Raw genomic sequence first — 25,536 nt, forward strand, 5'->3', positions numbered from 1 at the left:
TGATGTGGTCAAGAATATTAAAGAGGCAATGCCTGATTTTGTATGTACCACCTGTTTCTGCTATGTGAGCTACATGAGCTGACGAACCGCTTCTCATTCGGAGCCACTAGCCTCTTTATCAAGTAACCAGACGGTAGCTCGTGACGGCGTTTAGAAACAGAATATGTTTGTGACACAAGGTTCATTTGGCCAGATTAAGCTTCGCTTAGCTCTAGTTAAATGGCACAAAGTCGAACCACAAGATATTCTAAGATCTTCTATGTATTTTTAGGTATAGGACAAGAGAATAGGGAATTATAGTGCGGCATCTCCGATTCTCTAGTGAAGATCGGCTCAGGAAGGCTTGGGAATTCTGGCATGGTAATCAACCAGATGAACATTAGGAGCCATAGGAAGCTACGGGTCGTTCATCTATCATAATACAAGTATCTGATACAACATAGTAAACATGGCGGTATTTATGAGAGAACCGCACGGTAAACAAGTTTTATGCAGCTTCCGCCGGTTGTTAGGTGGCCTACCAAAGTGTCACCGACTTAGGCGCTTGCAACTTCTAAATTTGATTTCTAATATATCAGACTATATAAAGTCCTGAATTGAAAGCATCCATGGATGTTTAAGTGCAAATCAAATGCATTGCATAGAATCAGCAGAAATGGAGCTGCCGACGTTGGGACGTAGTTTCAGGGCACTGAAAATCCTGCATTCTGCCTTCACTATCGCATAGATTGCGTGTATAATCCACGTACACATTTTGATCTCAGAAAGTGTTGACTGAGATCTTCATCATTATCGAATATAGTTTGGCACTGTCCGCAGTATCTGTGACTATGCATGATTTGGTGCTGGAGAAGCTCGTGCCGACGATGAAACTTTAACGAGCAAACTGAGCAAAAAAGACGTGTCACTGGGTCTAGAATGGTCAGTCGCATCCTTTTTAACGATATCCTTTCCAAAGGAAGCGAATACCCTTACTGTCAATATTGCGACCCGTCTTTCTTCCCGAGTCCCGAGCACGTGTCATTTTTGCTCCGGGAATTTGCAATTGGGATGGGGTAAAAGGAAAGAATATCTATCCGGTACCCAACATCGTTGTTGCATTTCTGATACCTTTTCGTCAACTATCACAGTCGTCCTTGCCGAGGCAATCTGGCACCTCGGACGAACCAACCCTCCGAAAAGGATGCACCGGACAGTATTTATCGAACGTTTCATCCATTATATCTTATCTCGGAGCAATAATTTGTCCGTGTCACACCAGCCCAGGTAAGCAATGATATGTCGGGAACCTCACACGAACCGGCCCTAACATTACGAGAGGTCGTTTGTTTAATCATGTCGTGTCGTGCCTAGCGTCTGCACTAATTGTGGGTCTGCCGGGACGATTCCGGTCCTTTCAACCATGCCGTGGCTAGCGTCTACTTTAAATGTACGACTGCCGGAACAGTTCCGGTAACTCCACTCACTTTGCGGATCACACCGCCACACGCATGTGATTTTCCATGCACCTTCCAGCTTAATGGGAAGGGGGCTAATGGGGGGATGTGAAGCTCCAAGTCCTGGGAACGCCCTAACTCAACACCTAATACCACTAGGCCGGAGTTAGAAAACGGAACTATATCAGTTAGGGTCATAGTGCTCCTATTTTTCACCTTGCTGATCTGAATATTGTGCATATCGGACTATTTCCTAGTAATGTGTTAGATTTGGCATTGTTCCTCATTCAAGATTCTGTACGATCGCCTCACAGCCTTGCTCGTTTTAGCTATTCTAGATTTTGCGTGGTCGATCCTATCTCAAGAAGACCAGATTGCGAAGCCATTCTGACTGGTGGTGAGTGGGAGATCTTGAAAAGAACAAGGACTACTACATCGGCTTTACTAGTAAACTACGAGTGTACAATCGTAATTTTTTCCCAGCAGGGTACCCCGCGTATTGCGGCGTGGGTTTTGCCGCGATCTGTCACCTGGAGAATCTCATGGTGAAATGCCGAGGCTTAAATAATGATCTGTGGCCATTTCACGGAAAATCCTTGATCTGGCTTTCAACTTTCAATAGATAATGCTCAAAAATAAAAGGCGAGCAGTATGCTTCTTAATTTAATTCTCTCCAAGCTGATAATCCATCAGCGAACACCATGACTACCAGCCACTCGAACCCGCAAGATTCTATGAGGTCCACTTGGCGGAGGAATCAAAGCCAGTGGACCATCTATCACAAACTGCTCGATTCGGGTAATTTGCATCACATCGATTTGGATCGAGAAGTCCCAAAATTCTCCAAAGATACCAAAGTGTCTTATCTTGCTGATTGGCAACTTAACCGTTTCGTCCTTTTTTACACGGTAATACCGTTTGCTATCCATGAAGTGTATTGGCGACTGGTGGGAAACAACTTCGGGCCTCTTATTGCATTCTTCTTTTACCAACAGGCTACCAAAGTGATGATGACTAGGGCTTTGCATTCTTTCAAGGACCTTGGACACTCCATCGGCTTCTTAGACGGCGACAATCACGACCGTGACGGAGTACCAGATGTGGGCGTTAGAAAAACATTTTTGACCATCACTGCGGGGGGTATTATGCGTGCATTTGCCACTGTTTACCTTTGCTACTCAACCAACGAGCCCCCATCCTCTTTGCACTGGGGATTTCTCATCCCGGAGATTGGCCTTTACGGCCTTATCCTAGACTTTTGGTTCTATTGGTACCACCGTTTGATGCATGTTGTCCACGGGCTGTGGAGGTTCCACCGTACACATCATCTCACCAAGCATCCAAACATGCTGCTCGCTGGGTATGCAGACATAGAGCAAGATTTCTTTGACATTCTCGGAATACCATTGATGACATTCTGGACTATGAGGTGCATTGGACTGCCGATGGGATTCTATGAATGGTTTGCCTGTCAACAGTTCATCACCTTCTCAGAGGTCTCAGGTCACAGTGGTGTCCGTATGTATGCCTCGGCTCCGGGACCCTTGACATGGCTATGGAGGCTTTTTGATGCAGAGCTAGTCATCGAGGACCATGACCTGCATCACCGTTTTGGATACAGGAAAAGTCATAACTACGGGAAACAAACACGCGTGTGGGATAGGGTCTTCGGCACCTGTATTCCTCGAATTGAGTGCGCCAAAGATAATGTTGACTTTAACAAGAAGATCAAACTGGCCTTGTACTGAAAGAAGCTGTCGGAAAACCGGGTGGGCTAGACAGGCTCGATGGACAAAGACTCTGGATTGTAAATTACGGGTAGCTGTGGCTTCCGACCGGTCTTCTGTCCACATGTCAAAAAATTTTCAAATTCATCAAATTTACACGCCACCATCCACAACCATGCCTAAAAACGATAAATCTCATGGGACTCGTGTAATTGAGGCCTGCGGAGCCGTTAGTGCGGTCGAAAAGCCCAATTTAGCATCTTATGCACGTCAATTTGACGTATCTTATTAAAGTGTTTCACCACCGAGCCCCCAGCCCCAAAACACATAGTAGATGTGATAAATTACAACTTTATAACTCAACAACTATTTCTATTTCGGAGGTTATTTAAAGGTATAGTGTTCTAAATAGTATTACTAATTAGTTTCTAAGTTTTAGAGTACAGAAGTATATTCATGCTATGCATATGTATATTAACCTCTAGAATGTATAAATTACCAGGTATGTTTTGTAATACTACTAAATAATTATCTAAATTAATTTTCTTTCCGTTGTATGATTCTTAACTTCAATAAAACCCTATATTATGAATTATAATAAAAAGGAAAGTTGTGTTGTTGAGATATTTGAAGTTACAATTTTCATATTTACTGCATTTTATGGGGCTGGCGGCTCGGTGGTGAAACACGTTACTCCGTGGCCGCGTTAAACAAGAAGGAACATCCTTTTTTGGTCGGAAATATACCAATATGTCCCTTACTAAGGCTTAGGATCAGGTAAAAAGAATACCACAAAACATATACTACAGAAGATTATCGAGATTAGTAAGGGGTAGAAGAAGGAGAAGAAAGAGAGGGAGAAGAAGAAGACTTCTCTACAATATTATACAAAGCAAAAAAAGAAATAATTATAAGACTAAAGAGGGGATATTAGATAAGGCAGAAAGCTCTGCAGAAGAAGAGCCTCTACTACCTAAGCAATGTAATACTTAGCGTGTTTCAGGGAGAGCCCAGATAAATTCGATACGGCTACAAGGATATGCTACTTAATATAATCTATACTTCTATTCAAATCTCTGCTCTTACTATATCAAATTCAATGTAAGAATCACTATTATATCACAGAATCACTTTATTATCAAAACCACAGCATTACAGCCAAGATCTCACTGAATCTTCATATTTTATACAATACATATTAGCCCTAGAAAAAGCTCTATCTTTGGGCTATTGGGCCGTTTTGGGCCAGCCCATTAATGGGCTATAAGCCGGAGTTTTGACCCAATGGCCTAATTGGGCCGACCCGAATAGGCCTGCCTATAGGCCATGTACAGGTCTAAATATAGCGAATGGGAATGACTTTAAAACCCCAGAGATCATTTTTGATCTAACGCTAGTGCTTAGTCCACATGTTTGTTTGCTAGGCATACTTTTCTAAATCTAGGGGTTTAAGACGAGGTCCCTTAGTGGTCCGGTATTAGACTGCCCGGAAAACATTTATCGACTTCGGGTTTTAGATAGTCTAGGACAACAGAAACTAGTTTAAAAGGAAGAGATACAAGATAAACTATTATTCTATTAGGTTTATCGACACCTCACTAGTTCTCGTATTCTCTTGGACAAACCTTCATTTTTTGCTGCGGATAGCCTCACCTGGTAGAAGGGTCCTTCACCTACTAAGGATTTCAACCCCGGGTTGAATATTATAGCTAGCAACTGGCGAATCGATAGTAATAAGGTCTGATCGCTAAGGCCACTAATCTAAGCTTAGCAACCCTAGCTATACAGCTACCCGCCGCCGGCCTTTAGCTTGGCATCCCTCATCAAAAAAATCCAGGCTTACCCCAACCCTATAGGGTCAGGCCCTTCCACGAGACAATCCTAGAATATGATATGACATTTAGATAGAACTACGGAGTAGCCATCGGATGAAAGGATCTAAAAGATCCGATCAAAAAATATCAAGATTTCGGGTACTTAGGGGGGGGGGGTTGTGTTTGACCAACTTTGACCCAACCCCCCCCTTCTTCCCCCTTCTTGTTGGGCCGGAATGTGTTTAGGAAAAAACTATTCAATAAGGTTGATCGTGCTCTTTAGAATTTTTCATTTCTGAATATACTGTATGCTCAACTAAGCAACAGGTTTCGGCAACCTTGCCGATTCGGGCTCATGAAGTACCAAATGTTTTTCCAGGAAGCTAGACAAGCCAAGTTGAACACCGCTAGTCGAAATCTAAACCTTCCCAGAGTTTTGGAATATGAATTTCAACACCAGTAACGGCGGCCTTTTCCCTCAGCCATGCAATAGTCACTGACCACTTGTCAAATGGCCAAGGAAGAGGCTCCAGTGGGCTACCTACCTGCTTCCAAAAATTATCCCAATGGACAGGTATGATCCTTCTGGCTTGCATCATTCCGACGGTCTCCTCCCAGTACCTTTCCCGGAACTCTGTCGTCTGTTTACCTAAAACCCCCACACCTAGGAATACATCTGTGCACCTTACATTCTGGAACTTGCCGTCGGTGAAGTTCGCGCTGGGATGTACAAAGACTCGGTGCTTGCCATGCTCAAATAAAAATGAGTAGCATTTATCGGATTTAAAGTGCGTAAATCTGCACGGTGTCTGGAGCGGGCTGCTTATCTGACCTGGAGAAGTGTCCCCCGGCGAATGTGGGCTTTCAAAGACGGTGATCCGGAAGTTGCCAAAGTTGAGAACATCGCCATCCTTGATAATAACGGTCTGGTCTAATGGGAGTAGACCGTGGCCCTCAGCAATCAGACGAGTTGATTCTGACCCCACAAGCTTGGCTCCCGTCTTATGGCAGACCAAGGGTGCATCCATCGCGTGGTCATAGTGCGAATGAGCGACCAGGACAGCCTTGAGGCGATTGTCAATCTCTGCTTTCTGCAGGCAGTGTGAGACGATCTTTTCGTCGGAGCCGACTTTCCAGAGGGCCATGGAAGTGAGGCCGGGCCGAGTAAAGAAACCGTCGATTAACACAGACGTCTCACCGTCGTCGAAAAGGATAGTCGTCACACCCATCCAGGTTGCTTTGAAATGACCAGGCGCTCCTGCGGTCATGTCGAGAGTTGATGGGCAATTTACTGTCTGCGAGGGAAAGAAATCGTGACTCGGAAGTTGATCCTAGTATAGAACTTTTGGTTGCAGCGCTATCCAACAAGCATAAGGTGTTTAGCGGATAACAGTAAGAAGGATAAGGCAGTGTGGGGAGTGTGAATATATTTAAGTACAAATCTCCTGCCCGATTCGCGACCGGCCCGAAAGAATGAATCTCCACAGCGACACGGACCAAAAGAAAGTGGATCATTTGCGGTCAATGCTGAGGGGAAATCTTCAGCCGCGAACGATATTGCCTCGGCATCGTTCGCTGCATGCGCACCGTCAAATTGGGGTTTTCGCGCGGGCCCACTCCAAAAGTTCGCCCAGAGCTTGAAAGCCTCGATCTAACGGAGACAGCAAGTGCCGTCTGGTCCATCGGCGTGTGAGTCTTCGAAATTCCGACTTTCCCTCGACGCAGGTCGACCTCAATGATAATGTTAGCGTGGTACTTCCATCTATTTCTCATGACTGATATTCTGCCAGTTTTTATTACGAGCTTATGTAATTGAACCACTAGAATACAAAAATATTACCGCTTAGTAAGGCGTATAGCCTCCCTGTGCATCGATGACAGCCTGGCAGCGCTTCTGCATAAGTCCAATCTGTTGGTCTAAGAAGCTTGTATGTATCGCATCCCAAGCAGCTCGTCCAGCCTCGCGTAAACGATCATAAGATAGCTTACGATCATAATCTCTCAAATATCGATCGCCAATCCAATCTTTTATCCAATCCCAAAGCTGTTCAATTGGATTAAGATCTGGCGAAGATGGCGGCTAATCGATAGGGTATATCTCAGACTGAGACATCGGCGCGACCCACTAATGGGTCCAAATCTTGGACCAATTACCCAACATATAGGCGGCAGCAGATAATGAATTCGTCGACGACAACAATAATGATCGTAAGCCTAAGCCACGGCACATACAGGTAATCGAGGCCTGGGGACCAGATCCTATCGGGGGGGGGAGGATGATGTGACGAACCAGGACGTCACTTGATCATATTGAACTGCGGGTCACGTGCGCAGGCACCAGTTCACGTACGATAGTTGCGATGAGAGCTCTCTCTCTTCTTTTTTCCTCAGTTTTGTTACTTTTCGTCAAAATACTACAATATTTCAATATTCGAGTCCTCACAGCCGCCAAATAAGCTCTGTTATGAGGTGGTTATTGGTAAAAGCTCTATCACGGAAAGTGAACATAATAATCTGAGCTATCAGGCAATGTGCCAGTTGATAATCACCCTGCATGAAAAAATTTAGTTCTGATAGCAAGGATCAGTATCAAAGTTAGTTCATGAGAAGTTCGAATCAAATTTCGGCTTACCCATCAGCGCCTTCCGGTCTACCTTTAAGATTACGAAACTCGATGATAGCACAGAGGACATCAAATTTACTTTGAAGGTCTTTCAGGTAGAAAAGTTCAATATCAGGATAGCAGACCGAGTCCGGAAGATCTTTCAAGGAAATATGCTTTGGAAGATCAACAGGACCAAGAGCAAGAGCAAGGCACAAAAATCCCTGAGGCAATACGAAACGAGGAAATGTTCGACTTTATTCAAGATTCGGCTATATCTCAGGCTCTTCTTGACTTTGACCAAGGTATGTATTGCAGTCTTCACCTTTTGATCACTATCAGATTAATATTTTTTAGTTCTGTCGGGAAATGACATCAATATTCCTCTTGAACCACTTTTTCCAGATCTCGCTGGGCCTGGAAATGGATTTACGCAAGAGCAGGCCTGGATATAGGGAATGGATAGCCTTTAAAGATTTCCAGGGACTGAATAATTCCTATATATAACGATATTTCGGTTAGTGAGTGTGTACAGATCCTGCGACCCTACGGAATTAGTATTGAAATATAACTAACAAGGAAAAAAGAGTAAGAGAATATCTATCCTTATAGGGTGGTGGAAAAGATACAAGGAAGACTAGACACTAGTTTATCTTAATTATTAAAAAGGGTATCTATCTATCTCACTCGAACAATAATATAGAGTATGATATAGGGATCCTTAAATTACTGTATCCAGTTAACTTTGCCTTTTTAGATTTAGTACCCTAATACGCTATTTTGTAACCTCTCCCGGTATTATCTTAATATAAAAGACCCGACTTTGCCTTTTTAGCCTCTCTTCTCCTTCTTCCCCTCCCTGGAACTCCTCTATCTTATACTTATTACCGCCCCCTTTCTTTCCCTCTTACCCCTACCGACTATTGTGCCTTGTTATAATCCGACATACTACCCTTTTTATTTTATTAGAGATGACGCTTGATCCGAGCCCTAGCTTGTTCTAACTCCGTAGGCTAGAATAGTAACTGTATAGGAGCAGAACCACTGGAATGATCCAGTCCGCAGCGGCATCGTGTGGCTTTAGTTCGATACTCCTACTCCTTTCCCAAAGGACTGACTGTCTACCAGGTTACGAAGCTATCTAGGTTTTCCTCTGCCAATGAGCGTTGTTCGCCTCTAATACCGCCGGCCTCCTTTATATCTATAAAGTGCCAGTGTAGCACACATCACTTAAAATTCCACCCTATCAAAAACGACTTCTCGCGTAAATTATGGGTCTTCGTAAGGGTCAAAACTCACGCATCGGTTCCGAGACCTCCGTAAATTCTTGACACCCGTTTTGGACAACCGTTCATTCAGCTCAGGACACGCAATGAGGTTACATCGCGCTGGGTTAAGCCAACGACTGTATATCGCAGCGGTCTTGGACACACGCAGACCCAAGCGAATCCTTGCAGGAGTCATCTCCGAGAGTGATGACCCACTAAATATTCTTGAACACGCCATGTGTCATCCACGAGCAGACTGCTTTTTGTCCCCTCACAAAAGGAATACTCACAATTACAATTTCGCGGAAGTCTGGTCGCAGCCCTACCACTTCAGCAATCATAGAATCTATTGCACACTGGCCGATGTCGGAGTAGACTCATCACGATGACTCTTCCCTATATCACTCATTATCTCAAGTTTCACGCGTTGAGGATACTTCTTGCAAGCTTGTTTGTATAGCTCTTGTTATTTCAGCTTTGCCGAATCAAATTCTGGCGCGATCCACACTCTGCCTTCTTCAAGGAACGCCATGTGTATGAGATGGATTACAGCCTTTATCGGGAGCGCGAAGCATGGCATTTTCTTTTATACAGAGACGGCATTAAGTTGGAAAAAATCGGATTTTGTGTGTAGGAATATGCCACTTGTCTTTGAAATTCTGATACTGCCTGGATTGATATGCTTGATTTTTTCTTCGCCGCTCTCACTTCACGCAATTTCACTTAGATACTACTAGCATAGTGGTCATCTCAATGGTTTGCATTCCAGCATTCACTGCACTTGTCTACATAGTCAGCAAGTACAACTTGATACCCCTTCACGGGGTCATTAAGATGAACAAGTCTGGATGTTGCACGCAGGGATTAGTGTTTCCGAGGGAGCTTGTGAATGGACAGACGGACTCTTTGATCGAGAAATACGTCGATTATCACAAACTGAATTAATACGCATTGGCACCGCCGAAGCTCCAACACGTGGGTTTGAAATCGAGCCGGGATAATCTCGACATCAATACATGCAGCACGTGGGCATTTTGGTTCGAGACCAATGATCCAATTATACTGAGGAGGAGCACCGGAGACTACTAGTAGACCATGACGTGAAGATGATGCTGAATTTGTCAACTACAGAATATGATTGAAGTGATAAATCCGATGGATTCCATTATATCACTAAACCGAGCCACAATCTGTGTCCATATGTACCCGATCCCATGACAAGTAGAATCCAAGACCCTCGGGGTACATGATGTACTTCCATTTTCACCCTAAGCCACCTTCCTTACTGCCTCATCTTTAGCTCCAAGGAAGCAAAGCTTTGATCAATCACACCGATAATCGACGACGCCTGCCCTGGAATTCATGAGGAGAGCGACAATCAACCCATATAGGCCTTCGTCTCAGATGTATTAGCCCTATCTCAAATGCCATTGCGAACATGGATTTCACATCTCACCTAAGACCTCAGCAAATATTAGGATGAGTATCATGCCAACATAAAGCCGAGGCTGCTGGGTCGTTCCTCGGACTCCAGCGTCACCAACAACACCGATCGCAAACCTTCATCCTAATCAGCAAATTCGCCGAAAATTATAGAAGTTTCCAAAGTTTGTTCAACTTACCCCGCAGCTAGTCCACAAAGACCAACTGCCAGACCTGCACCCAGTTGAAGTAGGCTTGTATAGAGAGGGATTCTTTGAACGAGGTTGTTCGCAATTAAGACCGAGACTACTAGCCCATAAATCCCGAGAATACCAGCCATAACAACAGGAACGATGTCTAGCACCTTTATTAACCCCTGAGACACAGTTCATTCTCTCACCCAGGCATACTTTTCACGATGAGATCAGGTCTCAGGATCCCCGAGGAGCAAACCCCAACGCCAGACTTGGCACTTCCGTAGGCTGCACCAAAGCTCGTGAAAATAATGGCACTCGCACAGCCCAAGGCTCCAAATAATGGCTGTCCACACACACTCAATATCCAGAAGACTCCATCGTGCATCGGCTAATGAACCGGAGGAGACTTACTGCATACGTAGGGCTTTAGGCCATCAGCTAATGGTCTCACGAGGCTGCTATAGTATGGACGGGTGGATAAGTAGTCTTACCAAAATTCGGACAGCATCTTGTTTTTTATCTTATTAACAGAAATTTGAAAAACAGGTGATCTGGTGTCAGAATGCTTCAATAGAGGCACAGAACAATAAATTGGGGCGATGAAAGTCAGTGAAGGCTAGGCAGCAAGTTAGCTCTATATAAGGGGATGTCAGCCACACCCAGTCAGTTCATTATGTAAGGCACAAGAGATCTCCCCGCAAGGAAGACATTATAATTGGCGGCCATGTCGCTCGCCGACCTTCGTTATCGTGGCAGAGGACCCACCAGGTAATGACTAGGAGCCTAGAGCCTAAGACCGATGTAATGTAACCCTACCGCGCATAGAGGCTCGGGGAGTGGATCGCCGTCCCAAGATGGTGGAGAGACAGTGGGACACCAAACATTGTCGCGTCTACTGTACGTGTTGATTGATAAGTGATGCTTCAGTGTTCATGTTAATGATGGGAGTTGATTATGTGTTGTCTAAGATACAGATAGGCTGGTGATCAGGCATATGTGTATGCACGTGATCCCAGCCTCATTATTATCTCAGCAACCAGGATATCTCATTACTCCCACTCGCTAATCTCCTTCGTCAGAAGAATATCAGCGATCTTTCATCACGGTTGCCAAGCCGGATTAAAACCTCCCTAAGCCAGTGGTAAAAAGGAAGGAAAGAGTGCCTGCATGCCCGGTTTTTACTTTTTCCTTTTTGGTATGAAGGCTCGTGTCTGACCGGGCTATTATTCAATGCCGAGCTGTGCAAGTCGAGCGTCAATATCAGGACCGGAGAATGGCTAACAGTGCTAGGTGGGTGCAGAATAGTGGTGTTACGGGGCAGTGGGCGGTCAAGAGGCGGCTGGACATCCAAAGTTACGGGTGGAAAGGAAGCTGTTTCTGGCGTCAAAAAGTGGTCATTTTCGGCGTCATTTTCACAGGTCCTCATGTTCTATATGTAATTCAGGCCAGCGATCCCAAAATCATCATCTCAGTAACTCAGTTATCCTCTTTCTCCTCGTCGGGATCCACAAAAGGTGTGGCCCCAAGGAACTTCCAAACTCCTGGGCAATCGAGATCGATTTTCGACTTCGTTGGAATCACCCACTCAGCCCGCCCATCTGAAGCGTATGCGACACTCTTAGTCTATCGAAATGGTTAGAAATCATACGAAGAGTCACAAATAAAAAGGACATTGAGCTGCAAATTCTTACCAGACCCATAGTCAGCTTTGTCAATCCCTCCCACCACTTCTGCTGATATTCGATCTGGCTCTTGCCTCGGATAGCTCGAACGATGTTCTGTGCAACGACCTGGCCCTGCTGCATGGCTGAACGACCATTCTTGATATTTCCCGCATCAATCACATCACCGGCTGCGTAGATACGGGGGTATTTGTCATCGGCGATTTGGAGCGAAGGCTTGATCCGGATATGTCCAGACTCGGAGAAGGCGGAGGAGGCTGCGAACTTGACTAGTGCCGTGTTTGGTTTCTGGCCTACGCATTTGATCTGGATCCATTGATTAGCAGGTAAAACGATCAATGGGCACGGGGCGACAGACCAGACAATCGAAATGAACTAAATCATCGCTCAATTCAATATCCCCAACCGTCTCACCGGTCGGAACGGCAGGCTTTTCCCCGAGGACCAGATTCACTCCAAGTTCTAGCAAGGCCTTGCTAAGAGTGTCATGTATCTTGATCCCGAATCCCTCATGGAGGAGGGTCTTGCGCGAGTGGATGAGCGTAACGTTTTTGTCCGGGAATTGTCCCTTCGCATCTGCCACCAATTCTACCCCCGCAGGTCCACCTCCAATGACGACGATATCGTGGGATCCCGCGATCTTTTCCCGTTGGTCGTGAAGTGCTTGAATACCGGCTGGCTTGTCCTCCTGCCCGACGCGGGACGGAAGAGCGGCTGATGATCCAGTTGCCAGAACGAGATACTCGAAGTCGAATGTTTCACCGGACGAGACGCGAATGTTTCCCCCGGAGCTCCCATCCTCGGACGGGATAATTTCCTCGACTGTGTCTTTGATCCATAAGTGCGATCCCGGTGGTGCGCGAAGGAACGGACCGTATGGGATGAAGGCCTTCTTGTCGTGGCCCTCGACGACGGAGAATCGAGGTAGAACCCAGGTGAATTGGAAATGGCTATTCTTTTCAATGATGATGACCCGGTAACCCGACGGGATGGAGTTCACCAGACAGCGTGCGGCATTGTAGCCGGCGAAAGAAGCGCCGACAACGACGATGTTTTTGGGGTTGGAGCCTGGGCTGTAGGTTCGGCGGTGAATGGAGGATGAGATGAACGATCGGAGATAGGTGCTGGCTTGGCTGAAGACTACACCAAACACTTTGGCGAAGAGGAGAAGGTGAGCCAACATGGCTGCGTTGATGGGGGGTGGAGATTGATCGGAGGTGGAAGGTGGAAGGTGCAAGGTGCAAGGTACCACAGGATGAAGGGTGTTTGTTATCAGATCATCTGATAACTATATGTTGCGGTCCGATGATCGGCGACGGAATTCCCGCGGAGTCGGAGTTGCATGGGTTGTGCTGACATCCAATCATATCAGTTTTTCTTTGGAAGGCATCAACGAACTTTACGAATAATATGGAATAAATTGAATGCGCTTTGCCGTGTCTGGTCTGAATTGTGGGGATGGTAGGGGTTTCGCGAAAGATTTCTAGGTTGTCCCTAGTGCTGACAGTCCAGTCAACCTTTACGAGATCGTCCTGAAATTTGACTTTGCATGGAGAGTCTAGCTATTCATTTTGTTGATGAGTTGTGATTTTTCATCCCATCGAGGTGATATGGTTTTTCATACCCTCTATCCAAATCAAACACGAAGAATCGACAACTTAGAATCAAGCCGGTGTGGACTCGGAGTGCCATATAGATCCCGAGATCGACGGACACTAAAGCGTTTATATATAATGTGTACATTGTATAGCATCCGAGTAATAGTATTTCACGAACATTTTGTACGATCTTGCGACCTATAGGATTTATCCTGCAATTATCAACAGAGTTGAACTTGCCACCCAATTCAGCACTTGCAGGGCTTTGGACTTTACTAGTACTGCTCTGCGCAATGTTTTGCCTCTTGTCTGCTTATATCTCGACAGCCCTCTCCTCGAACTCTGTCAATGACTCAGAAGCCGCTTATTCTCGCGAGATTTGTATTCGCGGCGAAACACATTCATGTGCATCAGTCCATCTACGATCGGTTCGAGGCAAAGCTGTCGAACACATACGATAATTCAAGGTAAACAGGGATGACGGCGCCTCTATGGGCCATTTGCAGAACAAGATGCAATTTTCAAGGTTGAACTGGTGAATGGATTCGCGTGATATTAGTGCTGGAATTTTGACCACAGAGATTTTTACAATCGTCATGCAAACTGCCCGAAACGAGGAAAGAACGAAGAGTTAATACCCTGCGCGACCTGCCCGCAAAGTTAGCTGAGTGCCATAGTGCTAAAACTCCGAGTCTTCCCGTTCTCGACGCTCATTCGTCGATTCCGTCGCCAAGACGTGTGCTGTTTCGCTTGAGTCTATCGAAGCTACGTGGTCGCATTGCTCGTTAATTTATTCAGCTCTCTTGGCGCTTATGATTCTAGGGTCTCACTGGCTGTAAAATTACTGCCTAGATTTCGCACACGCGATCTGCGGTCAGATACACGCGCGGGGGGCTCAAAGGGATGCGGCTGACTCAATCATGTTAGAGCCAGGAGGCCCAGACTCCAAGCAGAGCAGGTTAAAGCTGGCCATGCAATTTCCCCAGAATGTAGAACACACGTAAAAGTACCACTATTCGGATAGAATGAAGTGACATACACAGCTATGGATGTTGCTGCCCAACAACCACACTAATTACCTAGGTGGTCCGTGTTCTGCTAGCGTTACAGTCATATTCAATTGTGCTGTCACTATTAGGTCGGATATTTAGGTTGGCACGGGTAAGACTCCACTGTGGTGGCTGGCTGGGGACTGGGCGCCTGAAGCAGAGTAGTACTACTTATATAAGGACGGTGGGAATGGCTGATAGTAATAACAACTTGAAACCAACGCTTACATATGCACTTACCAAATTACTCACTCCAATAAATGAAATTTTAACGACCGTTCGAGTGTAGCGAAAACAAACTCATTAAGTCCTATAATGATAATGGAAACGCAAATAGCTGACCTGGCCATAATCGGTGCTGGTAAATTCGATTCTCTCATACCCAAAAAAATCTTTTACCCTATATGTTTGTTTGCCGGGGACTTTGGCAGCTAATGACAATTGAAACTTGTTCGCGACAGGCTGGCACGGTCTCGCGGCTGCCAAATCAGCACTCGCGCTAGATCCCAGTGTCCATGTGGTGGTTTTGGATTCCGCCGCTTCGGTAGGGGGTGTCTGGGCAGAGGAACGCTTATATCCGGATCTCAGGACGAATAATCTACTAGGGTCATACGAATATAGTGACTTTCCTATGATGGACAATATTCCCGGTTTAGTTAAGGCCGGTGAGCATATGACAGGCAGAGCGATGCATGAATATCTGAAAGCGTACGCTGCCCACTTCGGGATCAGCGATAAAATTAATTTGAATTGCAATGTTGACAGCGTGGAATACTGCGAGGGAGATGGAGGGGGAAAAGAGTGGATCATTGAATGCACAACAACAGTGGAACCAGGAAACAAGAAGAGTAATACTATACGGACGCGGAAACTGATTCTCGCCACGGGGCTTACCTCCCAGCCGCGTATTCCTACATTCTCTGGCCAGCAAACTTTCAACGCGCCATTGTTCCACGCAAAAGAATTCGCCCGTCACCAAGACATCATCTTCGCTAAGCCCAGCAATCTCAACTTGAACACAAGCGACCAACAAGAAGGTACTCGCGACGACCACACACCAATAACGGTCCTCGGCGGGAGCAAATCCGCATGGGACACCGTCTACGCCTGCGCGTCAAAGGGACACCACGTCAATTGGGTCATTAGGCCCTCTGGGACTGGGCCCGCGTGGGTGAGCCCGGCCGCTGTTTTCTCGCCCTTCAACCTCCTCCTTGAAAGTCTCCCTCTCGTGCGTGCCTTGGGCTGGTTCAGCCCCTGCGTCTGGGTAAGCCATCCGATACGCAACTTCTTACATGGGACATGGCTCGGCCGTATTATTGTGCGTCTGTTCTGGGCCTCCTTGGAGTGGGATATGGTTCGGGCCAATCGATACAGTGATCACGAGGAGACGGCAAAGCTAAGACCCTGGTTTAAGCTTATCTGGATGGGGACCGCGGTGAGTATTATCAATTTCCCTGGTGCCGGCGATTTCTTTGGATTGATCCGGCGGGGACTGGTGAAGGTGCATATTGCCGATATCGAGCGGCTGGAGCCTCATAGGGTCATTCTGTCCAACGGTGGCATTGTGCTGGAGACGAGGGCACTTATCCTATGCACAGGCTGGAAAGTATCTCCTGGCATTCGGTTCTTGCCTGATGGAGCCGAACAAGCGATGGGCTTTCCGTGGGCTGCGGACCCAATTGATCAGGAGCTCGTTAAGCAGGCCCGCAAAGACGTATGCACGCCTCTACCCATGCTACACACCGGCCCAGAGAGAAGAACCTACCACACGAAGGATGCGGAGGGTCAAATTCACACTACTGAAACCATTCTGCACCCCTTCCGTCTTGCTCGCTTCATCGTTCCCCCCGGGCTATGGGATGACCATAGTATCGCCTTCCTAGGGACTGTGACCACGTTCAACACACCCCTTGTCGCTGAAGTGCAAGCCCTGTGGGCGCTAGTCTACCTTAACCACGGGTCTGAGCTTCACCATAATCATCAAGACAAGGAGTCTATAGTTAGCGAGACAGTACTACACACAGAGTTCTGTGCGCTGCGCTCCCCGGCGGGCCATGGGGTGCGGACTGCCGACTTTGTCTTTGAGATCATGCCGTATTTGGATCTCTTGCTTGGGGATTTGGGTTTGAGGACTGCGAGGAAAGGGTCGTGGTGGCAAAGCCTTTTTGTTCCACACCGGCCTAGGGATTATGCCGGGTTGGTGGAGGAGTGGAAGCCACGCCTACATACTTCTCAGGAGGGGCGGAAGATGAAGGACACCTAGAGCTAGTAGCGCAGGTAGCTTTTGTACGCGGTGGTTCGCGTTACTGTTCATTATCAAAGTACTTTGATACCTAGCTATATTCAAGTTCTGGCAGCCAATAGAGGTAGTGAGGATTTCTTCCAAGGTTGTACTAATCCCCAGCGCTTCAAGTGAGAATAAATGGATTGATATAGTATAAATCTTGGCTCTGACATATCTGAGCCTGGGGAAATCAAACGCAATGAATAATTTGTACCCCGCCATAGGGGATTCAACACAAGATAAGTGTGTTGAGATAATCGCCCTACCCAGTCGTTATTTATTGGCTTTAATAAGGTAGTGTTTCTCACATGGAAAGATACGTCATTTAGGGGTTTAATTTTTGATTGGCGTGGAGAGCAGTTATCCACCTAGATACGGATCATGTTTGCACATGTGATTGATTTCTTCCGTATTAATTGGTAGCCATTGGCGAGGGGAACTAGTGCGGGGCAGATTGAGGAGATATCTTTCAACTCCAAACTCCGTACTCCGGGTGCTTCAGATAAAGTAATAGAGTTCGAAACATTAACGATAATAAGTGGAGCAGAACCTGCATCACGTTAAACGAAAAAAACCGAACAGATGAGGTCAGCTTCAGCTCAAGCCAATACCTTCGAAGCTGTTCGACATGGCCAGAGGGCGGCACAAAAACAACCCGGAGTTCCGGGTTTGGAACGAAGCTACAGTATAAGGCTATCTGAGATTATTCCAGCGCCATCGGTGTAGTTTCGGGGTTTTCTTCTCTTTCTAAAAAAGACGAAGTCGAGACCTACTCGTCCGGGCCGTGACCCACACCGACCCAGCCATCCAGAAACCCAATTAATCCGTTCACCTGCCGAGGTGGTAATATCTTGAATCTGACTGGGTGCTAGAACAACACTAACCTGCACTCATCGCGTATTCCCCGCATCGGCATTGCTGCCATCTCCGGGAACCCCGGGAGACAACGCGGGAGACTTGAATCGATGGGGTCTCAGAACAAACAATACCATCTTGGAGGCGCTCTTTAGCGAGTTTTGGCCTGTCGCTTACCAGTGTTTTGCAGCATTTCCCATCTCGCGACAGCTGAGCTACCCACACCCCCCCACATTTTCCAAACTTTTACAAAAGCCGGGTCGTGCCCGGTTTTTTCGATCCTTCCGACGGGTATCTCAACGGGTGATCCACGTCTGTCGATCTCAGTCGAATAGCCTGGTACCACTGTGCGCTCTGCGATCTCGCGAATCCGGGAACTTCCTGACGCTCTCGTCATTCTTCCAGTTAACGAAAATCTCCGAGAAAACGGTTTCTTACCCGATGGATCCGTGGTCGCTAAGTGCTTTCGCGAGCGGCGCGACAGCACACCTTCTCCTCTACCGCCATGGCGAATGGGACGTGAAGTCACTTGGTATTTTCCAGAGTTACGGACTCCTTCTAATCGCTCTAAGCGTCCTCGAGCGCATGAACGTACTGGAAACCCTTTTGGACACTGCCATGCCGACAAATTGGGCCTTCAGAGCTCTCGGATATCACATCCTGGGCCTCTACTCGAGCATGTTATTTTATCGCGCCTTTTGGCACCGTCTATCCAGCTTCCCTGGTCCGTTTCTCGCCAGGTTGTCAAACTTCTATGTCACTGGGCTGTCGGCGAAAAAGTTCCAGCTCTACGAGGAAGTCGAGAAATTGCATCAAAAGCATGGCGATTATGTTCGGCTAGGTATGTTCACCCCGAGGCCCACTTGCATGCGCTACCCGAGGAGCCTCTGACACATTTATTCGCTTTTCTAGGACCCACTGAACTGTCGATCACTGACCCCCTGGCTGTCAAGGCGCTATATAGTAGTGCGGCGAAGGTGAGCAAGGGGCCTTGGTACACGGTCCTAGAGCCGAAGGTTTCTCTCCAAATGGTGCGAGATAAGAAAGAGCATGCTCGGAGAAGGAAAGTCTGGGATCAGGGATTCAGTTCAAAAGGTATGGAATTGAGTTATACCCCTCGCTTTCCTAAAAGAAGGATCCTCACTGACCTCGGAACAATTTTTAGCACTTCGGGATTATGAACCTCGCGTCACTCATTATACAGATCAGCTAATTGCCGCGATCGAAAGGTCTGCCGGCAAGCCCATGAACATGACAGCATGGTTCAATTACTACAGCTTCGACATCATGGGTGATCTTTCATTTGGGAAATCATTCAATATGCTGGTTGATGGGAAGGAGGCCTATATACTGAAGCAGCTGCACACAGATATGCAAAGCGTCGGCCTATTTAGCCATTTGACATGGTTATTCCCATTCTTCAAGAGAACACCCGGCCTGAACGCAGATTACCTTCGATTCTGGAAATTCATTGGCGAGCAAGTTGACGAACGAATCAAGGTTTGTAATCCATCGCACGGGGATAGTTAGGTAAATCGCTAACCCAATTACAATAGAACGCACCGGATCGCCCGGACGTCTTCTCATGGATTCTCGACGCATTTCAGAATGGCCCGAAAACGAAGCAGGATCATATTGACCTTTATGGTGATGCCTATCTCATTATTGTTGCTGGAAGGTGAGGATTGAACGTATTGTGTCCGCATTGAGTCGTTTTTGCTAACACATTGACCTTGCAGTGATACAACCGCAGCAACGCTGACCAGCATGTTCTTCCATATCGCAAGCGAGCCGAGAATACAAAAAGAGCTCCAGGCAGAGCTTGATGCCCTACCAGCTCTGTCGCAGGAACAGTTGGCAGGCGTCAAGCTGTTAGACGCTCTAATTAATGAAACTCTGCGTCTGCATCCTGCCGTTCCTTCGGGAACTCAACGCTTGACACCCCCCGAGGGTATTTCTATCGGCGATCGGTATATTCCCGGTGACGTGATGGTCTGCATTCCCACACACACAATGTTCAGAGGTAAACCATGTCCCCCTTTCCCGACTGTGTATGTCGCTTTTGCTTACTTTCTCAGATCTGCGCATCTTCGAGCGACCCCAGGAATTTCTCCCCGAGAGATGGACTACACAACCGGACCTGGTCAAGGACGCTTCTGCTTTTATCCCTTTCAATGCCGGTATGCAATCACGTCACGGACTGCCACTCCAAGTCGTCTGAACTGTGGTGGTCTTGCTAATGCATTCTTTAGGACCATATGCCTGCGTCGGAAAGCAACTTGCCCTGATGGAGCTTCGGCGTGTTGTTGCGGAAGTTTTCACAAAATATGATGTTTCGTTTGCACCGGGACAGACGGAGTCTGCTTTCCTCGAGGCTAAGAAGGATACCTTTACCTTGGTGACTGGTCCACTGAATATGGTATTTACCCCAAGAAAGAAAGACAGCACGGCTTGATTGCTACCAGTGCTCTACGCGACATTTAAATGGGTATATGCTCGCCGGTATTTTCTAATCATTCCGCGATTTCCTGACGAGTCTATAAATCATGTATATTGAATTTAAATACCCGGCTGAATGTACAGATTGGAAGTGAATGAAGAGAATGATTTGTTGAAACAGGTACTGAACAAGGGAAGTCATTTTACTTAGGTCTATCATCGACGAGATATCCAGATAGAGCTTACAAGCACAAGCTGGGAAAATCGGATGAATACTAGTATTGAGAGCCTTTAATGACGAGGTAGTTCTAAGCTTGAGCTTAACTCTTTTGGATTGTATTATACAGTAGCCTGGGACAAGGGAGGAGATGAAAGCCTTGTCTCCTAGTGAATAAACCGTTGGTTTATGATTCTGCTATAACGTGAACAAGTGCCAGGAAATGGTGTTCTCCAATCGTTCTGATCGCATTGATATTGTATACCAAGTATAGGAAGTATACAATAGAATCGAGTTTAGGCAGCCAATTGACTTTCGAGGTTGGCACCTGCCACATTCACATTCACTGAAATTGTTGGCCGTGCCTGCCGTGCCTGCCGTAGCCGTGCCTGCCAACCATCCAAAGTAAACAAACCAACCTCCACTTTAATCTTAACTCTACCTTCTCTTCTTCCAACACTTCCTCTCACCCTCCACTTCACCCCTACCAACATGGGGGTGCAATCCTTTCTCTAAATACCCATTTTATCCTTGATTCCATCGCTTGTCCCCAGGGCAGTGCTACATGGACTGCACAAAAAATGAATCTGAAGAAGGGGAGCGAATCGGCCAGGTAGCGGACGGACTCGTTCCTGCTTTCACTTTTCTTTTGGTAAGAAGAAACGTACCTCACCGATACTCTCAAATTATGAGCCCAGTTTGAACGAGGGAACTTGACTAACTCATCGTCCACCGGGCTGGTTCATCTCCTTAGGCAATCGATATCTGCCTCTCCTCCCACCATCGCTTAACAAATGTCCGACTTGCAAGCACAAAATAAGGAAGACAGAGCTTGGAGTCGGAGCATGAGTCATTCCAAGCAGATGTTCCAGAGACCCGTTGGAGACTCCTTCATTTCGATCACATTCAACACGATTTTCATGGCAGGATACACGTGTCACTTTGACATATGGCCGACCTCGAGTTATTTAATCATCTGGAATCAGGGAGAGTGCATTCCGAGGTGCTGTCCATGGCAGACTGTGGATCTTACATTCTCGATGAAGCTCTCCAAGAGCCCGGGGGTTGAACCGCTACCTACGCATCGTGGGGGTGAGGGGGTAGCGAGGAAGTCACAAGGCTTCCACCACTCGGAAAAATCACCAGGAACGCCGTTGGTATCAATTCACGACACAAGTCCAATATTTCCATTCCTTCACCATCTTACAACTGGCAAAGTCACACCCTCCTCCGACGTGGCGGCCAATTTGGTTTCAACCGAACTTTCAATCGATCTCGACACCGGAATATCGGTGTGTACAACTGCGTGCCCAATACCCTACTCGATTCTCGTCGCCATCTAATCACGGGCCATTCAAGGATTCGGACCCATGTTTGCTACATGTATGCTTCGTATCCACTTTACTAGCGATTGGTGCACTGCGTAGTCAAAGGCATGTCCACTCTCCAGTCGACGACACTTTATGTACGGTAATTTTGTTGAATTGGTATTTAATTGAACAAGGATTTGAATTTTAATTTCGCTGTTTTCATATTGTAATATTACCAGCGCCAAGTACCGCCAACATGCACGCTAACGAGCCGACCCCACTAACCAGGCAGTGAAAATATGCGATTCATCACGCGAGCCCGATATCCAACGAATAGCCGCCCAGGACTGCCAACGCATGCATCTCAGCCTCAGACACTGCCTCCTTAGTCCGAACTTCAGAATGCCTCCTCTCCCTTTGTCGACTCAAGTCTTTCCTTCTTTCTCACATCTCAGTTCATGATCAGAAATGTCCGACCCTTTCTCCATTACCGGCAGCGCGGTCGGGGTCATTTCTCTCGGTCTGTCTGTTTGCGGCGAGATCGCCCGCTATGCTCGAAATGTGCAGGGCCAAACTGATGATATGAAACACCTTGCAACAAAAGCCACCAACATTCGTTCATTGCTGAGAGGCTTAGACGGGTTGATCGATGAAACGAGGAGTGATTCACCAGAAGTTGCCGCAGATCTCGAGTCAAAGGCACTTGGTCTACAAGTATACCTGGATAGACTGAAAAGGCCGATTGACCAGTTCAATGAAGCTCAAGTTGCGACAACGAGTGTGCGTTCACGAGCTCGATCGACGTTGAACAAGGCGATGTATCATTTCAAAAAGGAAGAGCTCTTTGAAGTTCGAGATTGTCTGCATAGTATGGAACTAGATCTAACCACAGCACTGAATGTGTAAGGTCTGTGCCCGTCCTTTGGTGTGGCACCGCAGTATCTGATCGAAGCACAGTTATTCAGCACGCGCGGTACATCAATTCGGGTTGAAGCAAGATCTACTCCTTGAGAAAATGGTAATAAAATTAACTCCCCCGCAAAGGACGTTTACTAAATCTCTTTGAGGACACACTCCAACTTTCCATCACAGCTACCTCTCACCAAACCTTCTTTCACGAACAAACCACCCACTCAATATCCTGTCGTGGGAACTTCAGTGTCCAGAGCTGTCGCCCATCGCTCGGCTTCAATTGGAAAAATCTTCGAACCACACAGGAGAGAAAGCAATACAGGCTTTATAGCAGGTGGCTCGGTCGCGCTTTCACGGCAACATTTTGTTTTTCAACCGAGCCAGGCGTATTTCCGATTGCGTCATTGCATTGTCATGCTGTTGTTGATTCCAAAAATTGGTTAGATACCTTTGATCATGAACGACGGATTTTTGAAAGGCCTGGATTACCGGATCTAACGGCCCGCGAGCTTTCGGAAGAAGTCGATAATTGGATTCCCTTACTCCAGCGTGCTGCTGAAGAAGGGAAGATGAGGCTTTCTGATGAAATATTCCTCTATGAATCCTCCCTTTCTGCGATGGACGTAAGACTTCCCAGGGCCCAATGTGGGACTTGCACATTATCTTACCACTCTTTCATTAGTTCACTTTTTACTTTCTTGTTCCGTTCAATCTAGATACATTTCCGGGAATTCGCAAATTCGTCACGTATATGCTGGATCACAATGTCACTACGAATTATCGGAATGCATCCTCACCTTTACGCATGCTATGCCATGCATATATTTGGACCGAACAAGAACTTGATCTGGCCTCTTATATCATCGAAAAATGCGGACCGATAAACTGGGCCCCGCGGTCATGGATCGAAAAGATAAACATGCAATGTCTTCTGCGCAGGCATGACGATTGTACGAATGCATCTTGATCATAGTACCAGGGACATCTGGGCAGTTTGTTGACATACCCCACAGCTATCGATCTGCCCTCTGAATTCTTAGCAGTTCTTCGAGAATCAGAGACAGATTTACAAGGCCTTCTCGAGTCAAAACTGGCGCCTTCCAAAGATAGCCTGAATGGGATTACGTTGATTCAGGTGGCAATGGGATGGCCAGTCGGTGTCAAATTACTGATGAAAGCGCAACCAGGAATCCGAATACCCGAATCATACCATGCAGGCTCCGGTATCAACGACGAAGAAACCAAGATTGATGAATATGTCGAATGTTCTAATATCTTACTCGGGACCGGATACCGAATTTCAAACTTTGACATTGTCTATAACTCCTCTAACATGGTACGATCTATATTTATCCAAGAGCTAGCAAAAAGGCGTAGGAAGCTTCTGGATATTGCGGAAGCACACATCCATCCTGGTGAATTATGTGATCTCAGGAAAGGAGAGACCGGGCTCCCTGATGCATATGCCACTGCACTATGGGCTGCATTGATATCTAAGGGACATGAAATGGATCAATCATTGCGGCCTTTTGAGGAGAGGTCTCTCTTCTGCGGGTACGACATTTCCCCTGTCAGTCTGGATAAAATATATGAGGCTGGATTTATAGACTTTGATCTACCGCTCGAAGGAGAGTATACGCCATTAATGGGCCACTGCGCATACATATATGGCTATACGGACCTTGAGAGGATTGCATGGATGATTTCAAAAGGAGCAAGCATTTTTCGGACTCTGCCCGGGTCAAATTCTACAACTTTACACTTGCTCAATAGTAAGTTGGCCAGGTGGATCCACCGTGGATGCGGGCAGAATGACCGCTTGGACCCTCATGTTAGACTACGTCACCTTCAGCAAATTGAAACTCATTTGCTTTCTTTGTCAACCAGGGACAGATGTTATTGCTCATGCTCTGCCGATGGATGCACTCCATTTTCGGTAGCTATGCGGGATGTGATCTTTGGTTTGCATCTGGGTAGGGAACGAAACATTAGCCAGGCTGCATCCTCCTTTCGGTGGTTTCTTGAGATCATGATTGATCACAACCAGTCCAAGCTCGAGGTATGCCACGCAATTATCAGAAATCTCACGTTTGATGGGCTAAGTCTGAGTCACACATGTTGCACCGAGATCCGGTGGTTCCCTCCTTGGAAGCATGTCCGTGACGAATCCGACCTTCAGGAAATCAGAGAAGAGCAGACAGTCCCTCTTGAGAGGTTTGAAAAGCTTGTATCTGAATTTGACGCTCAGTTTGATGCCCTTGGGCTTCCGTTGATGGATTTCCTGCAGGAGATTTGGTATGAGCGAATGATTAAATTCCTTTCAGAACGCGACAAATATGACCTCGAGCACAACGAAGAGACCCGAAAACTCGGGATCTCTTTGGAGGTGGATGAGATTGAAATACCTCTTGTTGTTCAATACATTTGTGACCAGGTCAGGGTTGTTGAGAGTGACTGTGAGGATTCGTGACATGGTCATCGATCTCTAGGGTCACATTGTCTATAAATAGAGGGTTGGATGGATTTCCTTCACTTTCGTTTCCAGTTCATGATCACCTTCATTTATATTTTCTTCCAATTTTGAATCAGTATGCGATATGAGAATTTTCATTTAAAAAGCCTATACCTCGCCATAAAGACGCCCGGGGGCGTGAAAATTCCCAGAGTTTGATAATATGGATACTCCCAGAGAAATTTCAGTGTGCCTGGTCTTCCAGACCTTGG

General features: G+C 46.6%; 7 protein-coding genes across 7 annotated transcripts; 4 read left to right on the plus strand and 3 right to left on the minus strand.

The window, feature by feature from the left end:
- Window positions 1-2,137: 2,137 nt before the first annotated feature.
- On the plus strand, window positions 2,138-3,184 carry N7533_011511 (sterol desaturase family protein; the record flags this gene model as incomplete). The annotated part of the gene is made up of 1 exon (XM_057108161.1): window positions 2,138-3,184. The coding sequence occupies one exon, from the start codon at window positions 2,138-2,140 to the stop codon at window positions 3,182-3,184; it is 1,047 nt and encodes a 348-aa protein (XP_056955539.1).
- Window positions 3,185-5,384: 2,200 nt separating this feature from the next.
- N7533_011512 (MBL fold metallo-hydrolase) lies at window positions 5,385-6,245 on the minus strand (the record flags this gene model as incomplete). Its single annotated transcript, XM_057108162.1, has 1 exon — window positions 5,385-6,245. The coding sequence occupies one exon, from the start codon at window positions 6,243-6,245 to the stop codon at window positions 5,385-5,387; it is 861 nt and encodes a 286-aa protein (XP_056955540.1).
- A 3,877-nt stretch (window positions 6,246-10,122) lies between these two features.
- Window positions 10,123-10,854, minus strand: N7533_011513 (V-type proton ATPase proteolipid subunit; the record flags this gene model as incomplete). The annotated part of the gene is made up of 4 exons (XM_057108163.1): window positions 10,123-10,240; window positions 10,304-10,407; window positions 10,470-10,626; window positions 10,680-10,854. Coding segments are annotated over 4 exons (507 nt in total), but the record flags the coding sequence as incomplete, so codon positions are not given.
- Window positions 10,855-11,942: 1,088 nt separating this feature from the next.
- On the minus strand, window positions 11,943-13,331 carry N7533_011514 (NAD(P)/FAD-dependent oxidoreductase; the record flags this gene model as incomplete). Its single annotated transcript, XM_057108164.1, has 3 exons — window positions 11,943-12,089; window positions 12,158-12,454; window positions 12,507-13,331. The coding sequence occupies 3 exons, from the start codon at window positions 13,329-13,331 to the stop codon at window positions 11,943-11,945; spliced, it is 1,269 nt and encodes a 422-aa protein (XP_056955542.1).
- Window positions 13,332-15,110: 1,779 nt separating this feature from the next.
- N7533_011515 (uncharacterized protein) lies at window positions 15,111-17,058 on the plus strand (the record flags this gene model as incomplete). The annotated part of the gene is made up of 2 exons (XM_057108165.1): window positions 15,111-15,156; window positions 15,257-17,058. The coding sequence occupies 2 exons, from the start codon at window positions 15,111-15,113 to the stop codon at window positions 17,056-17,058; spliced, it is 1,848 nt and encodes a 615-aa protein (XP_056955543.1).
- Window positions 17,059-18,375: 1,317 nt separating this feature from the next.
- N7533_011516 (cytochrome P450) lies at window positions 18,376-20,389 on the plus strand (the record flags this gene model as incomplete). The annotated part of the gene is made up of 7 exons (XM_057108166.1): window positions 18,376-18,775; window positions 18,847-19,029; window positions 19,100-19,434; window positions 19,491-19,612; window positions 19,674-19,957; window positions 20,013-20,114; window positions 20,187-20,389. 7 exons carry the CDS (start codon window positions 18,376-18,378, stop codon window positions 20,387-20,389), a joined length of 1,629 nt encoding a protein of 542 aa, XP_056955544.1.
- Window positions 20,390-22,368: 1,979 nt separating this feature from the next.
- N7533_011517 (uncharacterized protein) lies at window positions 22,369-25,282 on the plus strand (the record flags this gene model as incomplete). The annotated part of the gene is made up of 5 exons (XM_057108167.1): window positions 22,369-22,802; window positions 23,291-23,435; window positions 23,495-23,762; window positions 23,826-24,584; window positions 24,753-25,282. 5 exons carry the CDS (start codon window positions 22,369-22,371, stop codon window positions 25,280-25,282), a joined length of 2,136 nt encoding a protein of 711 aa, XP_056955545.1.
- Window positions 25,283-25,536: the final 254 nt, after the last annotated feature.

Source organism: Penicillium manginii (genome assembly GCF_028828005.1).
Source record: "Penicillium manginii strain IBT 31320 chromosome Unknown utg000008l:1.0-3226943.0:1.0-3228205.0, whole genome shotgun sequence".
Taxonomy (NCBI): Eukaryota; Fungi; Ascomycota; class Eurotiomycetes; order Eurotiales; family Aspergillaceae; genus Penicillium; species Penicillium manginii.